Genomic DNA, 17685 nt, shown 5'->3' with positions numbered 1-17685 from the left:
CAGCTGCTGATGCTAACCAGGGGGCCACGGCGCTGTTGTGCTCACATCGCCCTTGATGTTGCTTATGTTTCGTATGGACTGCTTAGTTTGTATATTTTGCTTATTTTGTCATAGTTCGACACAATTTCTTCCTGTTTTCTCGATTGATCTGTGTTCAGTTTTTCAAGGCCTATCGACTGTGCCAACTTATAACTGAATCTGAGGGGGGTGCGATGGGGAGGTTCCCTTTTTAATTTATACAGTACAGTAAACATGTATTAGAAAAATTGGCAAGAAAACATTAGGTTTAAACATGCACAACAATGAATGAAAATCTGTCAAACTTACTAAAATACAGTGGACATTGTATCCCTACTTTTTAAATGACAAGCCGGCCGAAGTGGCCGTGCGGTTAAAGGCGCTGCAGTCTGGAACTGCAAGACCGCTACGGTCGCAGGTTCGAATCCTGCCTCGGACATGGATGTTTGTGATGTCCTTAGGTTAGTTAGGTTTAACTAGTTCTAAGTTCTAGGGGACTAATGACCTCAGCAGTTGAGTCCCATAGTGCTCAGAGCCATTTGAACCATTTTTTTAAATGACAAAAACTCAGTCATTGTTTTTTGGTGTAATGGAGACAGTCTGTTATATGACGCATAGTTGCGCCATCGTCTCATAAACATCAAATCAGCAAATGTAGCAGTGGGCTGTTGCTCCAAATAATCTAGTGTGAAGTCAAGGGCTTCTGTTGCGTCACTGCGTGGCACCAGCTCTCCTTTGTCGCTTCCGTTACAGCAGTCCACTTCGTCCTGGTCTCGAGTCACAGCAGCAACTAAACCAGCGTCGGTGAGGTTCTCCACACATGTCCCACCCGCTGCCATCCACTCGTCTACGTCTCCTTCGCTAGCTTCTTCACATCTGGGGGCTGTCTGTATCATTTGTAGTAGATTTTCCTCTTTATTTTCCACTGGGTTGTCCTGAAATCCGAGACATGTCCACAGTTTTCTCCTCGATTTTGTCACAGTATTTTCTGAAATATTCTGCCATGCCTCAGCAGCCCAATAAACAACATCCTTTCATATTGGTATTTTTATTTTGTCCACTAAAGTAATGCTATCATCTTGGATCAGCATTCTTAAAAAATTGTTTTCTGGTAAATCAGCTTTAATGTTTGCCGCACGCCCTGGTCCGCCGGCTGTAGAAGTGGTTAACATTCGGCAACAAAAACTTTGCCACAATTTCTCCATCACGTAATTCCTCAGTCCTGGGGTGAGACGGCACGTTATCAATCGGAAGGATTACACGTGGAGACAGATGATTTTCCTTACAAAACCGTCGAACAGACGGAGCGAACTGGCAGTCAAACGATTCTTTGAACAGCTTACCGTCCATCCGTGCTTTTTTCTGGTTGCGATAATATACGGGCAGGGAATTCATGTTGCAGGTTTTAAAAGCTCTGGGCGTAGCAGATTTGCCGATCAGCATTCAAAACAGCTTCATCTACATCTACATCTACATCTACATTGATACTCCGCAAGCCACCCAACGGTGTGTGGCGGAGGGCACTTTACGTGCCACTGTCATTACCTCCCTTTCCTGTTCCAGTCGCGTATGGTTCGCGGGAAGAACGACTGTCTGAAAGCCTCCGTGCGCGCTCTAATCTCTCTAATTTTACATTCGTGATCTCCTCGGGAGGTATAAGTAGGGGGAAGCAATATATTCGATACCTCATCCAGAAACGCACCCTCTCGAAACCTGGACAGCGAGCTACACCGCGATGCAGAGCGCCTCTCTTGCAGAGTCTGCCACTTGAGTTTGTTAAACATCTCCGTAACGCTATCACGGTTACCAAATAACCCAGTGACGAAACGCGCCGCTCTTCTTTGGATCTTCTCTATCTCCTCCGTCAACCCGACCTGGTACGGATCCCACACTGATGAGCAGTACTCAAGTATAGGTCGAACGAGTGTTTTGTAAGCCACCTCCTTTGTTGATGGACTACATTTTCTAAGCACTCTCCCAATGAATCTCAACCTGGTACCCGCCTTACCAACAATTAGTTTTATATGATCATTCCACTTCAAATCGTTCCGTACGCATACTTCCGATTACCAGCAGCATTGCCACACGCTAATAAAGTCACATGATCTTTGCACATTTTACAATCGGGAGCACCGTCTTCTGCTTTTGATTGCAGGCTTTTTGTTGGAAATGCCCTAAAATTAAAGGCAGTCTCGTCAGTGTTACAAATTTGTCGGGGAGAATACTTTCCCTCTCTTATCATTTTTTTCAAACTCACCCAAGTATTCCTTCACTACATCACAGTCAGAAGAAAGCTTCTCTCCAGTAATTGTTAGCTCATGGATTCTGTGAAGTTTTTTTTAATCAGTCTGACCAACCCGTCCTCGCACTAAAAGACTCGTCACCATTCGTTAACTTGTTCAGGTAAACAGCCTTCTCCTGAGCCAGTGCTCCGCTCAAAGGAGTTCCCCTTTCTCTTTCCTGCGTAGACCGAAGGAAAAGAGCTTCGTCCACTTTATCGTACTGGTAGTGTTTCAAAATCTGCCGAATTTACAGTTTTTTCCCCAAACACATTGCACAGGACTGTTCGAGCTTCACTCGGTTCTTCTTCCAATCACAAATGGTTGCTTTACCAACACCCAGTTCCGTTGCCAGTTTAGAAACATTCTCACCGATCTCTTATCCACTTCAAAGCATTCAGTTTTTCTTTGAGATGTAACGTTTTATGTTTGCGTTTTGTAGCGAGACTTTGAATTTCGCCGCGCTGCACTCGTTCCCTCAGACATGAATTGTGCCGTCGCAGCGGTATGAGCGCTCCACGGCAGAGAAAATACTAAAATTGTAACTCTTTTTTTTTTGTTTTCTATCCGTTTCTTGATTGTCTCTTGATAGCCGAAGCTTAAGGCAGATGTGATCTGATGCTGACGTAAAAAAACTTAATAGCTAGTCTTGATCAGATTGTAATGTGTAGACATTGTGGACGTTGTTATGAAATTCGGAGGATGGAGAGAAGCAACTAAAATAAATTGTATTTAAGATCAAGACGGTTTTGTATACATTAGAAATTCCTGGACAATGAAACTTATTGCAAGATTTCGGAGCAGACTTTTCGCGCAGAAATGAAGTAGGAGATTTTTGAAGACCTGGACGCCGCATGAAAGAAGACATTTAACCTGGTAAAGGATGAACTCTTATCTACGCCATTTCCCCCTGTCAGTTATATTTTGTTATTCTCTGTTCTTTTTCAATACTTTTTGTAGTGGAAATTGCTTTAACTTTTGCTCAAAAACGCCACAAGGACCACCCCCAACAATAGCTTTTCCGAATCACGAAGTCCGACAGCTTTTCTGTAATACGAAGCCCGATTTGCTTTTCATTCTTTCCCTTTTTTCACGGTCATTAACGATTTTAAAAAACCCACTTTCACTTACGATTTCTTCCCACATTTTCAACCTTTTCTTTTTCTTTTTTTTTTTTTTTTTTATTAACCACTACAGTTTACTCATGACGAAAATGCATACACCACTACACCTGAATGAGTACAATAGAAGTGTTATGCATTCCAGCAACCGATAACTAACATAAGGGAGCGCTTTGCGAGCCAACTGGCAGTGCACTGACCCCAGACACTACAAAGGTCTCAACAACGCACAACAACAAGGGCACGGAGTGAGAGTGAGCCATTGTTCCCATTTGTTGCCATGGTGTACCTACTTATCTGCTTGGTGTACTTCATTTTAGAAACCCCTTACCGTAATTCTGCCTAATCCGAACAAATCGGTAATCCGAACAAGGTCCGATCACAATTAGTTTGGATTAATAGGACTCTACTGTGTTTCTTAGATTGAAAAGAAAATAGGAAAACATGTCACATACAAAACTGTACAGACCTATGTTGTGAGAACTACAAAAGTTGGTACCCATGCAAAGAAGGCTGAAAACATGTAAACAGGTAGTAAGAAACAACAGACATTCACAGGGGAACCGTCAAACTTATTAAACATAGATTGTGACGAGTCTTAGGTATGTTGCGGAGGGAATTGTCCTGAGTATCTGGCTAGCAGCTTTTCATGTGACGTCCCCTGATTTCCGAGAAAATCGATGTTGAAGTTCAGTGCATACCTCCTCCACTTGCGACGTTAGTCCTGTGTTGACAAAGAGAGTGTAGTGCAGTGGCTGAGGATTACGACTACCATGATGGTGGTGCGGGTTCAATTTCTGTCTGCTTCTTTTCTCTCTCTCTCTCTCTCTCTCTCTCTCTCTCTCTCTCTCTCTCTCTCCCCTCCTCTCCCCCTCTCCCCCCTCCCCCCCCCCTCCCCAAACATACAAAACAAAACAAGTAGCCTACAGGTAAATAAAATCTTTCAAGAATAATGGCTGATGGTACATACGAGGTGCTATCCAAAATTTTCGGGACTGGTGTGGCCATCTGTTAAAAACCTTACCTTTGGACTAATGGTCACCACCACCCTCGAAAAGAAGTTCCCATCCACACGTACACACTGGTCTACATCTACATCTACATCCATACTCCTCAAGCCACCTGACAGTGTGTGGCAGAGGGTACTTTGAGTACCTCTATCGGTTCTCCCTTCTATTCCAGTCCCGTATTGTTCGTGGAAAGAAGGATTGTCGGTATGCCTCTGTGTGGGCTCGAATCTCTCTGATTTTAACCTCATGCTCTCTTCGCGGGATATATGTAGGAGGGAGTGATACACTGCTTGACTCCTCGGTGAAAGTATGTTCTCGAAACTCCAACAAAAGCCCGTACTGAGCTACTGAGCGTCTCTCCTGCAGAGTCTTCCACTGGAGTTTATCTATCATCTCCGTAACGCTTCCGTGATTGCTAAATGATCCTGTAACGAAGCGCGCTGCTCTCCGTCGGATCTTCTCTATCTCTTCTATCAACCCCACCTGGTACGGATCCCACACTGGTGAGCAATATTCAAGCATTGGGCGAACAAGTGTACTGTAACCTACTTCCTTTGTTTTCGGATTGCATTTCCTTAGGATTCTTCCAACGAATTTCAGTCTGGCATCTGCTTTACCGACGATCAACTTTATACGATCATTCCATTTTAAATCAGTCCTAATGCATACTCCCAGATAATTTATGGAATTAACTGCTTCCAGTTGCTGACCTGCTATATTGTAGCTAAATGATAAGAGATCTTTCTTTCTATGTATTCGCAGCACATTACACTTGTCTACATTGAGATTCAATTGCCATTCCCTGCACCATGCAGCAATTTGTTGCAGATCCTCCTGCGCTTCTGCCACTGGTCAAACATTTTCTGAAAGTTCTGTTCTTTGAGGGTGTTTATCACCGCCAGTGATGCCTCTCGAATCTGCTCTAGACTGTCGAACCGACGGCCTTTCAACTTGAGTGGCAGTTTTGGAAATGGCGCAAAGTCGCAAGGTGCCAAATCTGGTGAGTACGGTGGTTGGGGTACAACTGCAGTGTTGTTTTTTGCGAAAAAGGTCCTGGTGAGCCCATTGTCATGATGCAGCAGCCAGTTCCCTCGACGTCAAAGTTCGAGCCGTCATCGCTGCCTGTTTTCACAGAGCCATTGCGGAACATCACAGTAGTACGTGGAATTCACTGTTTGGTTGGGTGGGACGAATTCTTTATGCACAATTCCCTCTGTATCGAAGAAAACAATGATCGTCCTCTTTACTTTTTCTTCACCTGTCTCGCATTTTTGGGTCTCAGACAGCCCGGGCTCCTCCACTGGGACGATTGTTCCTTTGCCTCTCGGTCGTAACCGTAAATCCAGCTCTCATTGTCGGTGATAACCCACGACAAGAAGGTCGGTTCATCAGATGCGTTCTGACGAAGGTCCCTGCGCACTCCAACATGCTGTGCCTTCTGATCGGCAGTCGAGGCCCTCGGCACAAATTTTGCAGCGACACGATGTGTGGCCAATTCGTCAGTCAACATCAGTTGACATGTCCCGTAAGCAATACCCACTTCATCCCCAAGGTCTCGAATGGTTCGTCGTCGATCCGCACGAACCAATTGTTGAAGTTTGGCAACAGTGTCTGGCGTTGTCCGGCTAATGGGCCTTCCAGTGTGAGCATCGTCTTCGACGTGTGTGCGGGCGGCCCTGAACTGAGAGTGCCACTCAAACACACGAGTACAGCTCGTGTTCTGTCCCCCAACACTTGTTCAATCATTGCGAGGGTCTCCGTAGCACTTTTCCCGAGATTCGCACAGAATTTGATATACATGCGCTGTTCTGTTAGTGGATCTGTCGTAAAATCGCCACACACCAAACAGAGAGTATTGTGAAAATCACTGTGGGCATTCAACTTGTCCTCCCGGCTGAATGTCACTCCACACACTGACTCGTCAGATATGCAGCTCTCGCCACCTAGAGGTGCACAGATCTACTACTCCTACTTTCCAGATGGCAGCACCAGTACCGAAAATTTTGGATTCCACCTCGTATTTTCACAGTGGTAAGCAGTAAATCCGGGTCTGTCACAGATTTTCAGCTGTCACGAAGTACTCATTTTTATTGTGTAGACTGGTCTCTTCTATACTTGTTGCTCACTGTGCCAAGCCTGTACTTACCCATTTCCATTCATTCAGGTGGAAACTGACCAACTCGCACCTCCGAAGTGGGAGATCCAGCAAGTGTGCGTTAAAGAAGAAACTCCGGTGAGTACCAAAATTCACCTGTCTGTATATCTAGACGTATTCTCTACAAGCCAGTGTGTACAGTGCAGTGCAATGTGCTCTGTATGGTATTAACCACTCCTCTTGCTATGTCACTCAAAAGTGACACATAGGAAAAGTGATAGGCCCTTGTACACACTTTAGTGTCTTACTTTATGAGTAAGCTTCTAGCACATGTTATGTGATGAAGCGACAAGGTCAGCAACTGGAAGCAGTTAATTCCATAAATTATCTGGGAGTACACATTAGGAGTGATTTAAAATGGAATGATCATATAAAGTTGATTGTCGGTAAAGCAGATGCCAGACTGAGATTCATTGGAAGAATCGTAAGGAAATGCAATCCGAAAACAAAGGAAGTAGGTTACAGTACACTTGTTCGCCCACTGCTTGAATATGCTCAGCAGTGTGGGATCCGTACCAGATATGGTTGATAGAAGGGATAGAGAAGATCCAACGGAGAGCAGCGCGCTTCGTTACAGGATCATTTAGTAATCTGGAAAGCGTTACGGAGATGATAGATAAACTCCAGTGGAAGACTCTGCAGGAGAGACACTCAGTAGCTCGGTACGGGCTTTTGTTGAAGTTTCGAGAACATACCCTCACCGAGGAGTCGAGCAGTATATTGCTCCCTCCTACGTATATCTCACGAAGAGACCGTGAGGATAAAATCAGAGAGATTAGAGCCCACACAGAGGCATACCGACAATCCTTCTTTCCACGAACAACACGGGACTGGAATAGAAGGGAGAACTGATAGAGGTACACAAGGTACCCTCCGCCACACACCGTCAGGTGGCTTGCGGAGTATGGATGTAGATGTAGCTGTAGATGTAGAATTGTTTCAGTCTGCCTGAACTGCTGGTTTTCTGAATCTGTTTAGAACTGCATCGAATGAGATAGAGCAGCGGTTAGCATGAGGGAAGACATTGGTTGAAGTTTCCATCCACTCAGATTTTCTGCCCTTTTTCCTAAACTGACTAGGCCAAATTCCAGGATAATTCCTCTTTTAATTGGTGTCACACTTAAACTTTATTGTAGCGCTAAAGGAAAGGTTTACGCCCGAGGTACATGCCTCAGACTATTGACTTTCCCAAACGTGTGCCTATGGAGAGGTGACCTGTTGACACTCCATCTACTTTTGCATACCAATCCCCACAAATAATAAAATAATGATGGTAAGGCTTTCTTCAAAATTATACACAGTTTAGATGACCACTGAATTTGTTGTTCTTTAGGCTCGAGCTAAATGTTTCAATGTTGCACAATCAATATTCATGTCACAAATCCAATCAGACTAATTTCACAGTTTCTGCTGAGTTAGCTGTTGCCATTGCTCTGTGAATGAGATGCAGCTGGCGTGCTTTTCAATATTCTTTCTTCGAACACAAAATTTCCCTTTTTTCAAGTAGTACACTTTTTTCTTTACTTACATTGTGTGCTGTGGTGACACATTCAGTACGGTAGTTCAGATCTAACTGAATCTTTCTCGTGCTGCTCCAAACTCAGCATCTTTTGCATCTTTTGAAACCCAAGTATTAACCCACCATAACTTTCCTGTGAGTACATTCCATGCATGAAATTAAGGTTAGTAAAACCTCGACATCAGGTTACAAACCTTCCTGTGGAAATTGCACTGACCTGATGAAAAATTAGTTTTTCTTTGCAAATGCACACTTATTATATATGATGAGGTGTGTTGAAAAATAAAGGCAATTTTTGTTTTATGGAAATGAAGATGCAAAGCTAGTTAGCTGGAGCCCACCCAAGATCACATTTATTTAAGGAACTCAGAATATTCACACTACCTTCGCAATACATATATTCACTTATGAAATTTGTCACTAATAACCCATCCCAATTCAAAAGTAACAGTAAAGTGCATGGCTACAACACTAGCAGAAAGGAAGATGTTCACTATTCTGGATTAAATCTCACTTTGGCACAGAAAGGGGGTAAATTATGCTGCCACAAAAATCTTTGGTCGTTTGCCAAATAGTATTAAAAGTCTGACAGATAGCCAACCAACATTTAAAAGCAAATTAAAAGAATTTCTGAATGGCAACTCCTTCTACTCAATAGATGAATTCTTAGGTATGAAGTAGTAACTGTAAAAACTATTATTATTTTGTGTAAAGAAAACTTATTTTAAACTGACACTTTCCACATTATTACGAAATGTTGTATCCATTATCTATGGAACAAGGATTAATGTATATATGATGTATGTCTCTTCATCTACATCTATGTTATCTGCTTCAAAATAGTCCCCATCAGAGATTGTAGACTTACGGCAGCGCATTTTCCGATCCTATAAACACTTCTGAAACTCAGCCTTTGGAACAGCTTTTAGCTCCATCATGCCTGTGAAACAATGTTCTTTCGTGAAACTTCCTGGCAGATTAAAACTGTGTGCCCGACCGAGACTCGAACTCGGGACCTTTGCCTTTCGCTGGCAAGTGCTCTTTCAGGATAGTGCTAGTTCTGCAAGGTTCACAGGAGAGCTTCTGTAAAGTTTGGAAGGTAGGAGACGAGATACTGGCAGAAGTAAAGCTGTGAGTACCGGGCGTGAGTCGTGCTTCGGTAGCTCAGTTGGTAGAGCACTTGCCCGCGGAAGCCAAAGGTCCCGTGTTCGAGTCTCGGTCGGGCACACAGTTTTAATCTGCCAGGAAGTTTCATATCAGCGCACACTCCGCTGCAGAGTGAAAATCTCATTCTGGAATGTTCTTTCGTGTTTTATTTTAGTTTTGCGAATAGAAAAAGTTACTTGGGGTCATGCCAGGCGAATATGAAGGTTAAAGTATTATTACAGTGCCGCAAACTAAGGCTACTTTGATCCAATTTAATTCTATCTTTTTATAAGTGGCAAGAAAACAAAGGATAATGACAGACAGAAAATTCCAAATACATTTTTCTAGTACTGTAAAAAGACATGTATCATCAGTTAAGTCAGGTAAGAACATGGAATTCTGTACCATATTCAGAAAGTGATACAGGAAGTACAAGTGTTATTTACTTTATCAATTGACTAATTAATTTTAAATTTACATGTTTCACCATGGTAACTATTTGTAAAGAAAATATATCAAATGTCATGGATACCGTGCAATATGGACATGGGCCTTATTACGCAAATTACGGAAGCTCGGGCACTTGAAAATAGCCACATTTTGTTAGTCATGTTTGACTGATAAATCTTATCAAATCCTCTCAAGGATAAAATAGTCTATCTATCTGTTATGGTCAATCGCAGCGGGACTGTCTTTTCCGCACAGTTCACTTTAGCACCTTCATTACTTCCCTCAGTACCAATTCTGGAACAGCCTTGTTAAGTAGAACTGTAGTGTATTTCCCAGTTACTAATTTATCTATCATTTCGTGGTGCCGGTCATGATCTTGCACATCAGCGAAACTTTCAGAATCACCATCAAAGTGTAGCACCACTCCATCTTCATTTTTCAGTTACTGTAGCTCAGGCCAAAGTAACCCCATATTCTGTAAAAATATACACCATTTTTTAGAAATGTTAAACATATTACCTAAATTGAATATGACACAAAAGACAATTTTTCACCTTCTTACCTAATACTGACACAAGACAAAGCTACACTCACCGTATTTTTAGCTTAAGTGGTACGAACCCCCATGGCAGAAGTTATTGGGGTGTACTGCACTGAAAAGCCAAAGAAATGAACACCTGCCTAATATCGTGTAGGATCTCAGCAAGCACTCAAAAGAGCCGCAGTACGACGTGGCATGGACTCGACTAATGTCTGGAGTAGTGCTGGAGGGAACTGACACCATGAACCCTGCAGGGCTGTCCCAAGGCATCCCAGGTATGCTCAATAATCTTCGTGTCTGGGGAGTTTGGCGGCCAGAGGAAGTGTTTAAACTCAGAAGAGTGTTCCTGCAGCTGCTCTGTAGCAATTCACGACGTGTGGGGTGTCGCATTGTCCTGCTGGAGTTGTCCAAGTACGTCGGAATGCACAGTGGACATCAATGGATGCAGGTGATGAGACAGAGTGCTGACGTACGTGTCACCTGTCAGAGTCGTATCTAGACGTATCAGGAGTCCCATATCACTCCAACTGCACACGCCCCACACCATTACAGAGCCTCCACCAGCTTAAACAGTCCCCTGCTGACATGCAGGGTCCACGGATTCGTGAGGCTGTCTCCATACCATTACACGTCCATCCGCCAGATACAATTTGAAACGAGAATCGTCCGACCAGGCAACATGTTTCCAGTCATCAACAATCCAGAGTCGGTTTTGACGGGCCCAGTCGAGCCGTAAAGCTTTGTGTCGTCCAGTCATCACGGGTATACGAGTGGGCCTTTGGCTCCAAAAGCCCATATCGATGACGTTTCGTTGAATGGTTCGCACGCTGACACTTGTCGATGGTCCAGCATTGAAATCTGCACCAATCTGCGGAAGGGTTGCACTTCTGTCACGTTGAACGATACTCCGCGGCGATGTCGGAGACTTAATGTTGTACCGTATTCCTGATTTTCACGGCATACTCGTGAAATGGTCGTACGGGATATCCCCATTTCAGCACTATCTTGAAGATGTTGTGCCCATCTCCTCTGCCACTGGCATCTACACCCTCCCCTCTCCCTCCTCCCCCACATTTTCCCCTTTGGCAGGTCTCCGGACTCGTACACGTAGAGTGAACATTCGCGCGCCGGAGATCACCGCCATCGGTTTGTTGTGTGTGCCTTCGTGTTAGTGCTTTAGTGTTTCACCGCCCACGCTCCATCGTTCACGCGTATCATTTCAGTCATCTGTGTTCTTGTACCAGTGCTGAACGTTTTTTTCATTTACCACACCTGTGAAAGCGAGCGAGGTGGCGCAGTGCTTAGACACTGGACTCGCATTCAGGTTCCGTGATTTCCCTAAATCGCTCCAGGCAAATGCCGGGATGGTTCCTTTCAAAGGGCACGGCCGACTTCCTTCCCCATCCTTCCCTAATCTGATGAGACCGATGACCTCGCTGTCTGGTCTCCTTCCCCAAACAACCCAACCCAACCCAACCCAATCCTGTGAACGGCTCAGTGTTTTTTACTGATGTCTCTATTGTTTTTTGTCCAACATTATGTTTTGTTTTTCTATGTCTCATTGAGAATGCGCTAGGTGACGATCAGTTTGGCTTTAGGAAAAGTAAAGGGACGAGAGAGGCAATTCTGACGTTACGGCTAATAATGGAAGCAAGGCTAAAGAAAAATCAAGACACTTTCATGGGATTTGTCGACCTGGAAAAAGCGTTCGACAATATAAAATGGTGCAAGCTGTTCGAGATTCTGAAAAAAGTAGGGGTAAGCTATAGGGAGAGATGGGTCATATACAATATGTACAACAACCAAGAGGGAGTAATAAGAGTGGACGATCAAGAACGAAGTGCTCGTATTAAGAAGGGTGTAAGACTAGGCTGTAGCCTCTCGCCCTTACTCTTCAATCTGTACATCGAGGAAGTAATGATGGAAATAAAAGAAAGATTCAGGAGTGGAATTAAAATACAAGGTGAAAAGATATCAATGATACGATTCGCTGATGACGTTGCTATCCTGAGTGAAAGTGAAGAAGAATTAAATGATCTGCTGAACGGAATGAACAGTCTAATGAGTACACAGTATGGTTTGAGAGTAAATCGGAGAAAGACGAAGGTAATGAGAAGTAGTAGAAATCAGAACAGTGAGAAACTTAACATCAGGATTGATGGTCACAAAGTCAATGAAGTTGAGGAATTCTGCTACCTAGGCAGTAAAATAACCAATGACAGACGGAGCAAGGAGGACATCAAAAGCAGACTCGCTATGGCAAAAAAGGCATATCTGGCCAAGAGAAGTCTACTAATATCAAATACCGGCCTTAATTTGAGGAAGAAATTTCTGAGGATGTACGTCTGGAGTACAGTATTGTATGGTAGTGAAACATGGACTGTGGGAAAACCGGAACAGAAGAGAATCGGAGCATTTGAGATGTGGTGCTGTAGACGAATGTTGAAAATTAGGTGGACTGATAAGGTAAGGAATGAGGAGGTTCTACGCAGAATCGGAGAGGAAAGGAATATGTGGAAAACACTGATAAGGAGAAGGGACAGGATGATAGGACATCTGCTAAGACATGAGGGAATGACTTCCATGGTACTAGAGGGAACTGTAGAGGGCAAAAAGTGTAGAGGAAGACAGAGATTGGAGTACGTCAAGCAAATAATTGAGGACGTAGGTTGCAAGTGCTACTCTGAGATGAAGAGGCTAGCACAGGAAAGGAATTCGTTGTGGGCCGCATCAAACCAGTCAGTCGACGGATGACCAAAAAAAAAGCATTTTTAATAGAAACAGATGTAAAATTATAATCAGAAAGCACCCTCTAAATATCAAAGTTACAATTTGTTCAGAGGCAGAAAGAAGCAAGTTTTGACTGTATGAGCTTTTGGGCAGACAACCTTGCCGCTCCCTTTGACACGGCCGTAGTTACAACCGCTCACAACGGCCTCTGAAAGACTACACTGGTGCAAATGTGCAACACACCAGATTACTTTAAACTAAGAGTTCTCTATTTCTATCGACCCTATCTGGTACGGATCCCACACCAGTGAGCAGTATTCGAGCAGTGGGCGAACAAGCGTACTGTAACCTACTTCCTTTGTTTTCGGAGTGCATTTCCTTAGGATTCTTCCAATGAATCTCAGTCTGGCATCTGCTTTACCGACGATCAACTTTATACGATCATTCCATTTTAAATCAGTCCTAATGCATACTCCCAGATAATTTATGGAATTAACTGCTTCCAGTTGCTGACCTGCTATATTGTAGCTAGATGATAAAGGATCTATCTTTCTGTGTATTCGCAGCACATTACACTTGTCTACATTGAGATTCAATTGCCATTCCCTGCACCATGCGTCAATTCGCTGCAGATCCTCCTGCATTTCAGTACAATTTTCCATTGTTACAACCTCTCGATACACCACATCATCATCTGCAAAAAGCCTCAGTGAACTTCCGATGTCATCCACAAGGTCATTTATGTATATTGTGAATAGCAACGGTCCTATGACACTCCCCTGCGGCACACCTGAAATCACTCTTACTTCGGAGGACTTCTCTCTATTGAGAATGACATGCTGCGTTCTGTTATCTAGGAACTGTTCAATCCAATCACACAATTGGTCTGATAGTCCATAAGCTCTTACTTTGTTCATTAAACGACTGTGGAGAACTGAATCGAACGCCTTGCGGAAGTCAAGAAACACGGCATCTACCTGGGAACCCGTGTCTATGGCCCTCTGAGTCTCGTGGACTAATAGCGCGAGCTGGGTTTCACACTATCGTCTTTTTCGAAACCCATGCTGATTCCTACAGAGTAGATTTCTAGTTTCCAGAAAAGTCATTATACTCAAACATAATACGTGTTCCAAAATTCTACAACTGATCGACGTTAGAGATATAGGTCTATAGTTCTGCACATCTGCTCGACGTCCCTTCTTGAAAACAGGGATGACCTGTGTCCTTTTCCAATCCTTTGGAACGCTACGCTCTTCTAGAGACCTACGGTAGACAGCTACAAGGAGGGGAGCACGTTCCTTCGCGTACTCTGTGTAAAATCGAACTGGTATCCCATCAGGTCCAGCTGCCTTTCCTCTTCTGAGCGATTTTAATTGTTTCTCTATCCCTCTGTCGTCTATTTCGATATCTACCATTTTGTCATCTGTGCGACAATCTAGAGAAGGAACTACAGTGCAGTCTTCCTCTGTGAAGCAGCTTTGGAAAAAGACATTTAGCATTTCGGCCTTTAGTCTGTCATCCTCTGTTTCAGTACCATTTTGGTCACAGAGTGTCTGGACATTTTGTTTTGATCCACCTACCGCTTTCACATAAGACCAAAATTTCTTAGGATTTTCTACCAAGTCAGTACATAGAACTTTACTTTCGAATTCATTGAACGCCGCTCGCATAGCCCTCCTCACACTACATTTCGCTTCGCGGAATTTTTGTTTGTCTGCAAGGCTTATGTTTGCTGTGAAGTTCCCTTTGCTTCCGCAGCAGTTTTCTAACTCGGTTGTTGTACCACGGTGGCTCTTTTCCATCTCTCACGATCTTGCTTGACACATACTCATCTAACGCATATTGTACGATGGTTTTGAACTTTGTCTACTGATCCTCAACACTATCTGTACTTGAGACAAAACTTTTGTGTTGAGCCGTCAGGTACTCTGTAATCTGCTTTTTGTCACTTTTGCTAAACAGAAAAATCTTCCTACCTTTTTTAATATTTCTATTTACGGCTGAAATCATCGATGCAGTAACCGCTTTATGATCGCTGATTCCCTGTTCTGCGTTAACTGTTTCAAATAGTTCGGGTCTGTTTGTCACCAGAAGGTCTAATATGTTATGTGAATGTGTGCTTGTACTTCAAAGTTATTTGTAAATTTCACTCAGTTTAGGAATAATACCTAATGCTCGTTCAACCCATGAAGTTCCATGTCCCACGCTCAACTCGACAGACGTGGCTGCCTGCACTCCACAACTAAACCGGCGATATGACAGTACGCTCACATGCCGTCCGAGGAAAAGTAATGAACTCCCTGCGACATTGTCTCACGTCCTTCCACCATCGGATGCAGGCTAGCAGCAGCTTCCCCGAGACTAACACGACAACACAAACGGCTGCATTTGGAGTTGTGTCCTGACTGGGAAGCGTGGACTGCTAATAATAGAGTTGCACTGTGCTCAGTGGTGAATTGGGTTTCCAACCACCCCTGATGACAACAGTCAACATCTACAGTGGCATTCTGGCGGGAGATCGTAATCTTTTGGACAGGCATAGTTGTGTTACTCCTTGTGTCAGGATGAGGGGAGCCAGTACGTTACACACATCCTGCACCCTCGTGTGTTACCTCTCGTAAGATAGCGTTGTGACACCAATTTTCAGCAGGACAGCCTCACGTACGTATGGCATGTCTATCTATGAACTGACTGCGTGAATTTGACATATTATTGTGGCCAGCAGGATCCCCAGATCTGTTCCGAATAGATATATCTACACCTACATCTACGTGATTACTCTGCTACTCACAATAAAGTGCCTGGCAGAGGGTTCAATGAACCACCTTCAAGCTGTCTCTCTACCATTCCACCCTCGAGCGGCGCACGGGAAAAACGATCACTTAAAATTTTATGTGCGAGCCGTGATTTCTTTTATTTTATCGTGGTGATCATTTCTCCCTAAGTAGGTGGATGCCAGCAGAATGTTTTCACAATCGGAGGAGAAAACTGGTGATTGAAATTTCACGAGAAGATCCCGTCACAACAAAAAATGCTGTTGTTTTAATTATTGTCACTGCAATTCACGTATCATGTCCTCTATTTCGCAATAGTACAATACGAGCTGCCCTTCTTTGTACTTTTTTCGATGTCATCCGTCAGTCCCACCTGATGCGGATCCCACACTGCGCAGCAGTACTCCAGAATAGGGCGGACAAGCGTGGTGTAAGCAGTCTCTTTAGTAGACCTGTTGCACCTTCTAAGTGTTGTGCTCTACTCACAACATTATGTATGTGATCGTTCCAATTTACATTATTTGTAATTGTAATCCCTAAGTATTTAGCTGAATTTACAGCCTTCAGATTTGTGTGACTTATCGCGTAATCGAAATTAAGTGAATTTATTTTGTTATCAGATATCTTATCTAAATCATTTTGCAATTCGTTTTGGTCATCTGATGACTTTGCAAGAGGGTAAATGACAGCATCATCTGCAAACACTCTAAGACGGCTACTGAGATTGTCTCCTATGTTGTTAATATGGGTCAAGAACAATAGAGGGCCTATAACACTTCCTTGTGGAACGCCAGGTATTACTTCTGTTTTACTTAATGACTTTCAGTCTATTACTTTGAACTGTGACCTTTCTGAAAAAAGTGGGACCAGCTTGGACATCAAAGTCTGTCTTCTCGGTGCCAGTATCTGGGGTCCAGTTAAAACAGTTGTGAAGCAGCTCGCCTCTGGAGAGGAGACACTGGTTTCATTGCTCACTTCCCAACCGAAACGGTTAATGCATCCGGGTGATGGGGCGCAACATCACTGTGAATGTGGGCTTGTACTTCAAAGTTATTTGTAAATTTTACTCAGTTTAGGAATAATACCAAATGCTCGTTCAATCTGAGAAGTTTCATTTTGTTCACTCATCCCCGTATGGGTATATAATTTTGTCTTTTAGGCAGTGTATTTTGCATATCTCGAATGTATTTAATAAGCGACTTATTACAGCTGCAGTACCAGGCTGTAATGCGTAAACATTCTTCTTGTGTCTTAGTGCGATGTAACTGGCAGCAAAAAAAAAAAAAAAAAAAAAAAAAAAAAAAAAAAAAAAAAAAAAAAAAAAAAAAAAAAAAAAAGGCTCACCTGACCATTCTTTCTTTGCGATTGTAATTTTAACAGTGATCTCAGTGACCTGAATTGAAGTTTTCTGTTTCATAGTTCTTTCTGTAGAAGTACAAGTACCTATTGTTGTGTCTAGACAAGACAGCCTAGACACAATGAGAGGAAGCCGAAAGGCACGCGCTTAAACTCACGCAGGCTGGCGTGAGGTCTGAAACAGGATACGTAATGAATGCTATAAAGAAAAGTACGTAGCTTCTGGAATACTTAACTTTAATCCATAATTGTATGACATCGCTCTTGATGATACATGCTTCATATAATAAATATCAATTGAATACGGCGCCTTGCTGGGTCGTAGCAAATGTAGCTGAAGGCTATGCTAACTATCGTCTCGGCAAATGAGAGCGTATTTTGTCAGTGAACCATTGCTATGAACGTCGGCTGTACAACTGGGGCGAGTGCTAGGAAGTCTCTCTAGACCTGCCGTGTGGTGGAGCTCGGTCTGCAATCACTGATAGTGGCGACACGCGGGTCCGACGTATACTAACGGACCGCGGCCGATTTAAAGGCTACCACCTAGCAAGTGTGGTGTCTGGCGGTGACACCACACCTATCAGGC

General features: G+C 43.4%; 1 protein-coding gene across 1 annotated transcript in view; it reads left to right on the top strand.

The window, feature by feature from the left end:
• The window catches only part of LOC124553544, a 233507-nt gene that overhangs the window by 37245 nt on the left and 178577 nt on the right, over nucleotides 1-17685 (top strand). The window contains exon 4 of the mRNA XM_047127391.1: nucleotides 6593-6661. Within this exon, the coding sequence (XP_046983347.1) occupies nucleotides 6593-6661 (69 nt within the window). The remainder of the gene's footprint in view (nucleotides 1-6592; nucleotides 6662-17685) is intronic.

This window comes from Schistocerca americana, chromosome 11 (genome assembly GCF_021461395.2).
Source record: "Schistocerca americana isolate TAMUIC-IGC-003095 chromosome 11, iqSchAmer2.1, whole genome shotgun sequence".
Taxonomy (NCBI): Eukaryota; Metazoa; Arthropoda; class Insecta; order Orthoptera; family Acrididae; genus Schistocerca; species Schistocerca americana.
The sequence above is the reverse complement of the archived record's forward strand: the minus strand, read 5'-3'. Positions and strand labels throughout refer to the sequence as shown.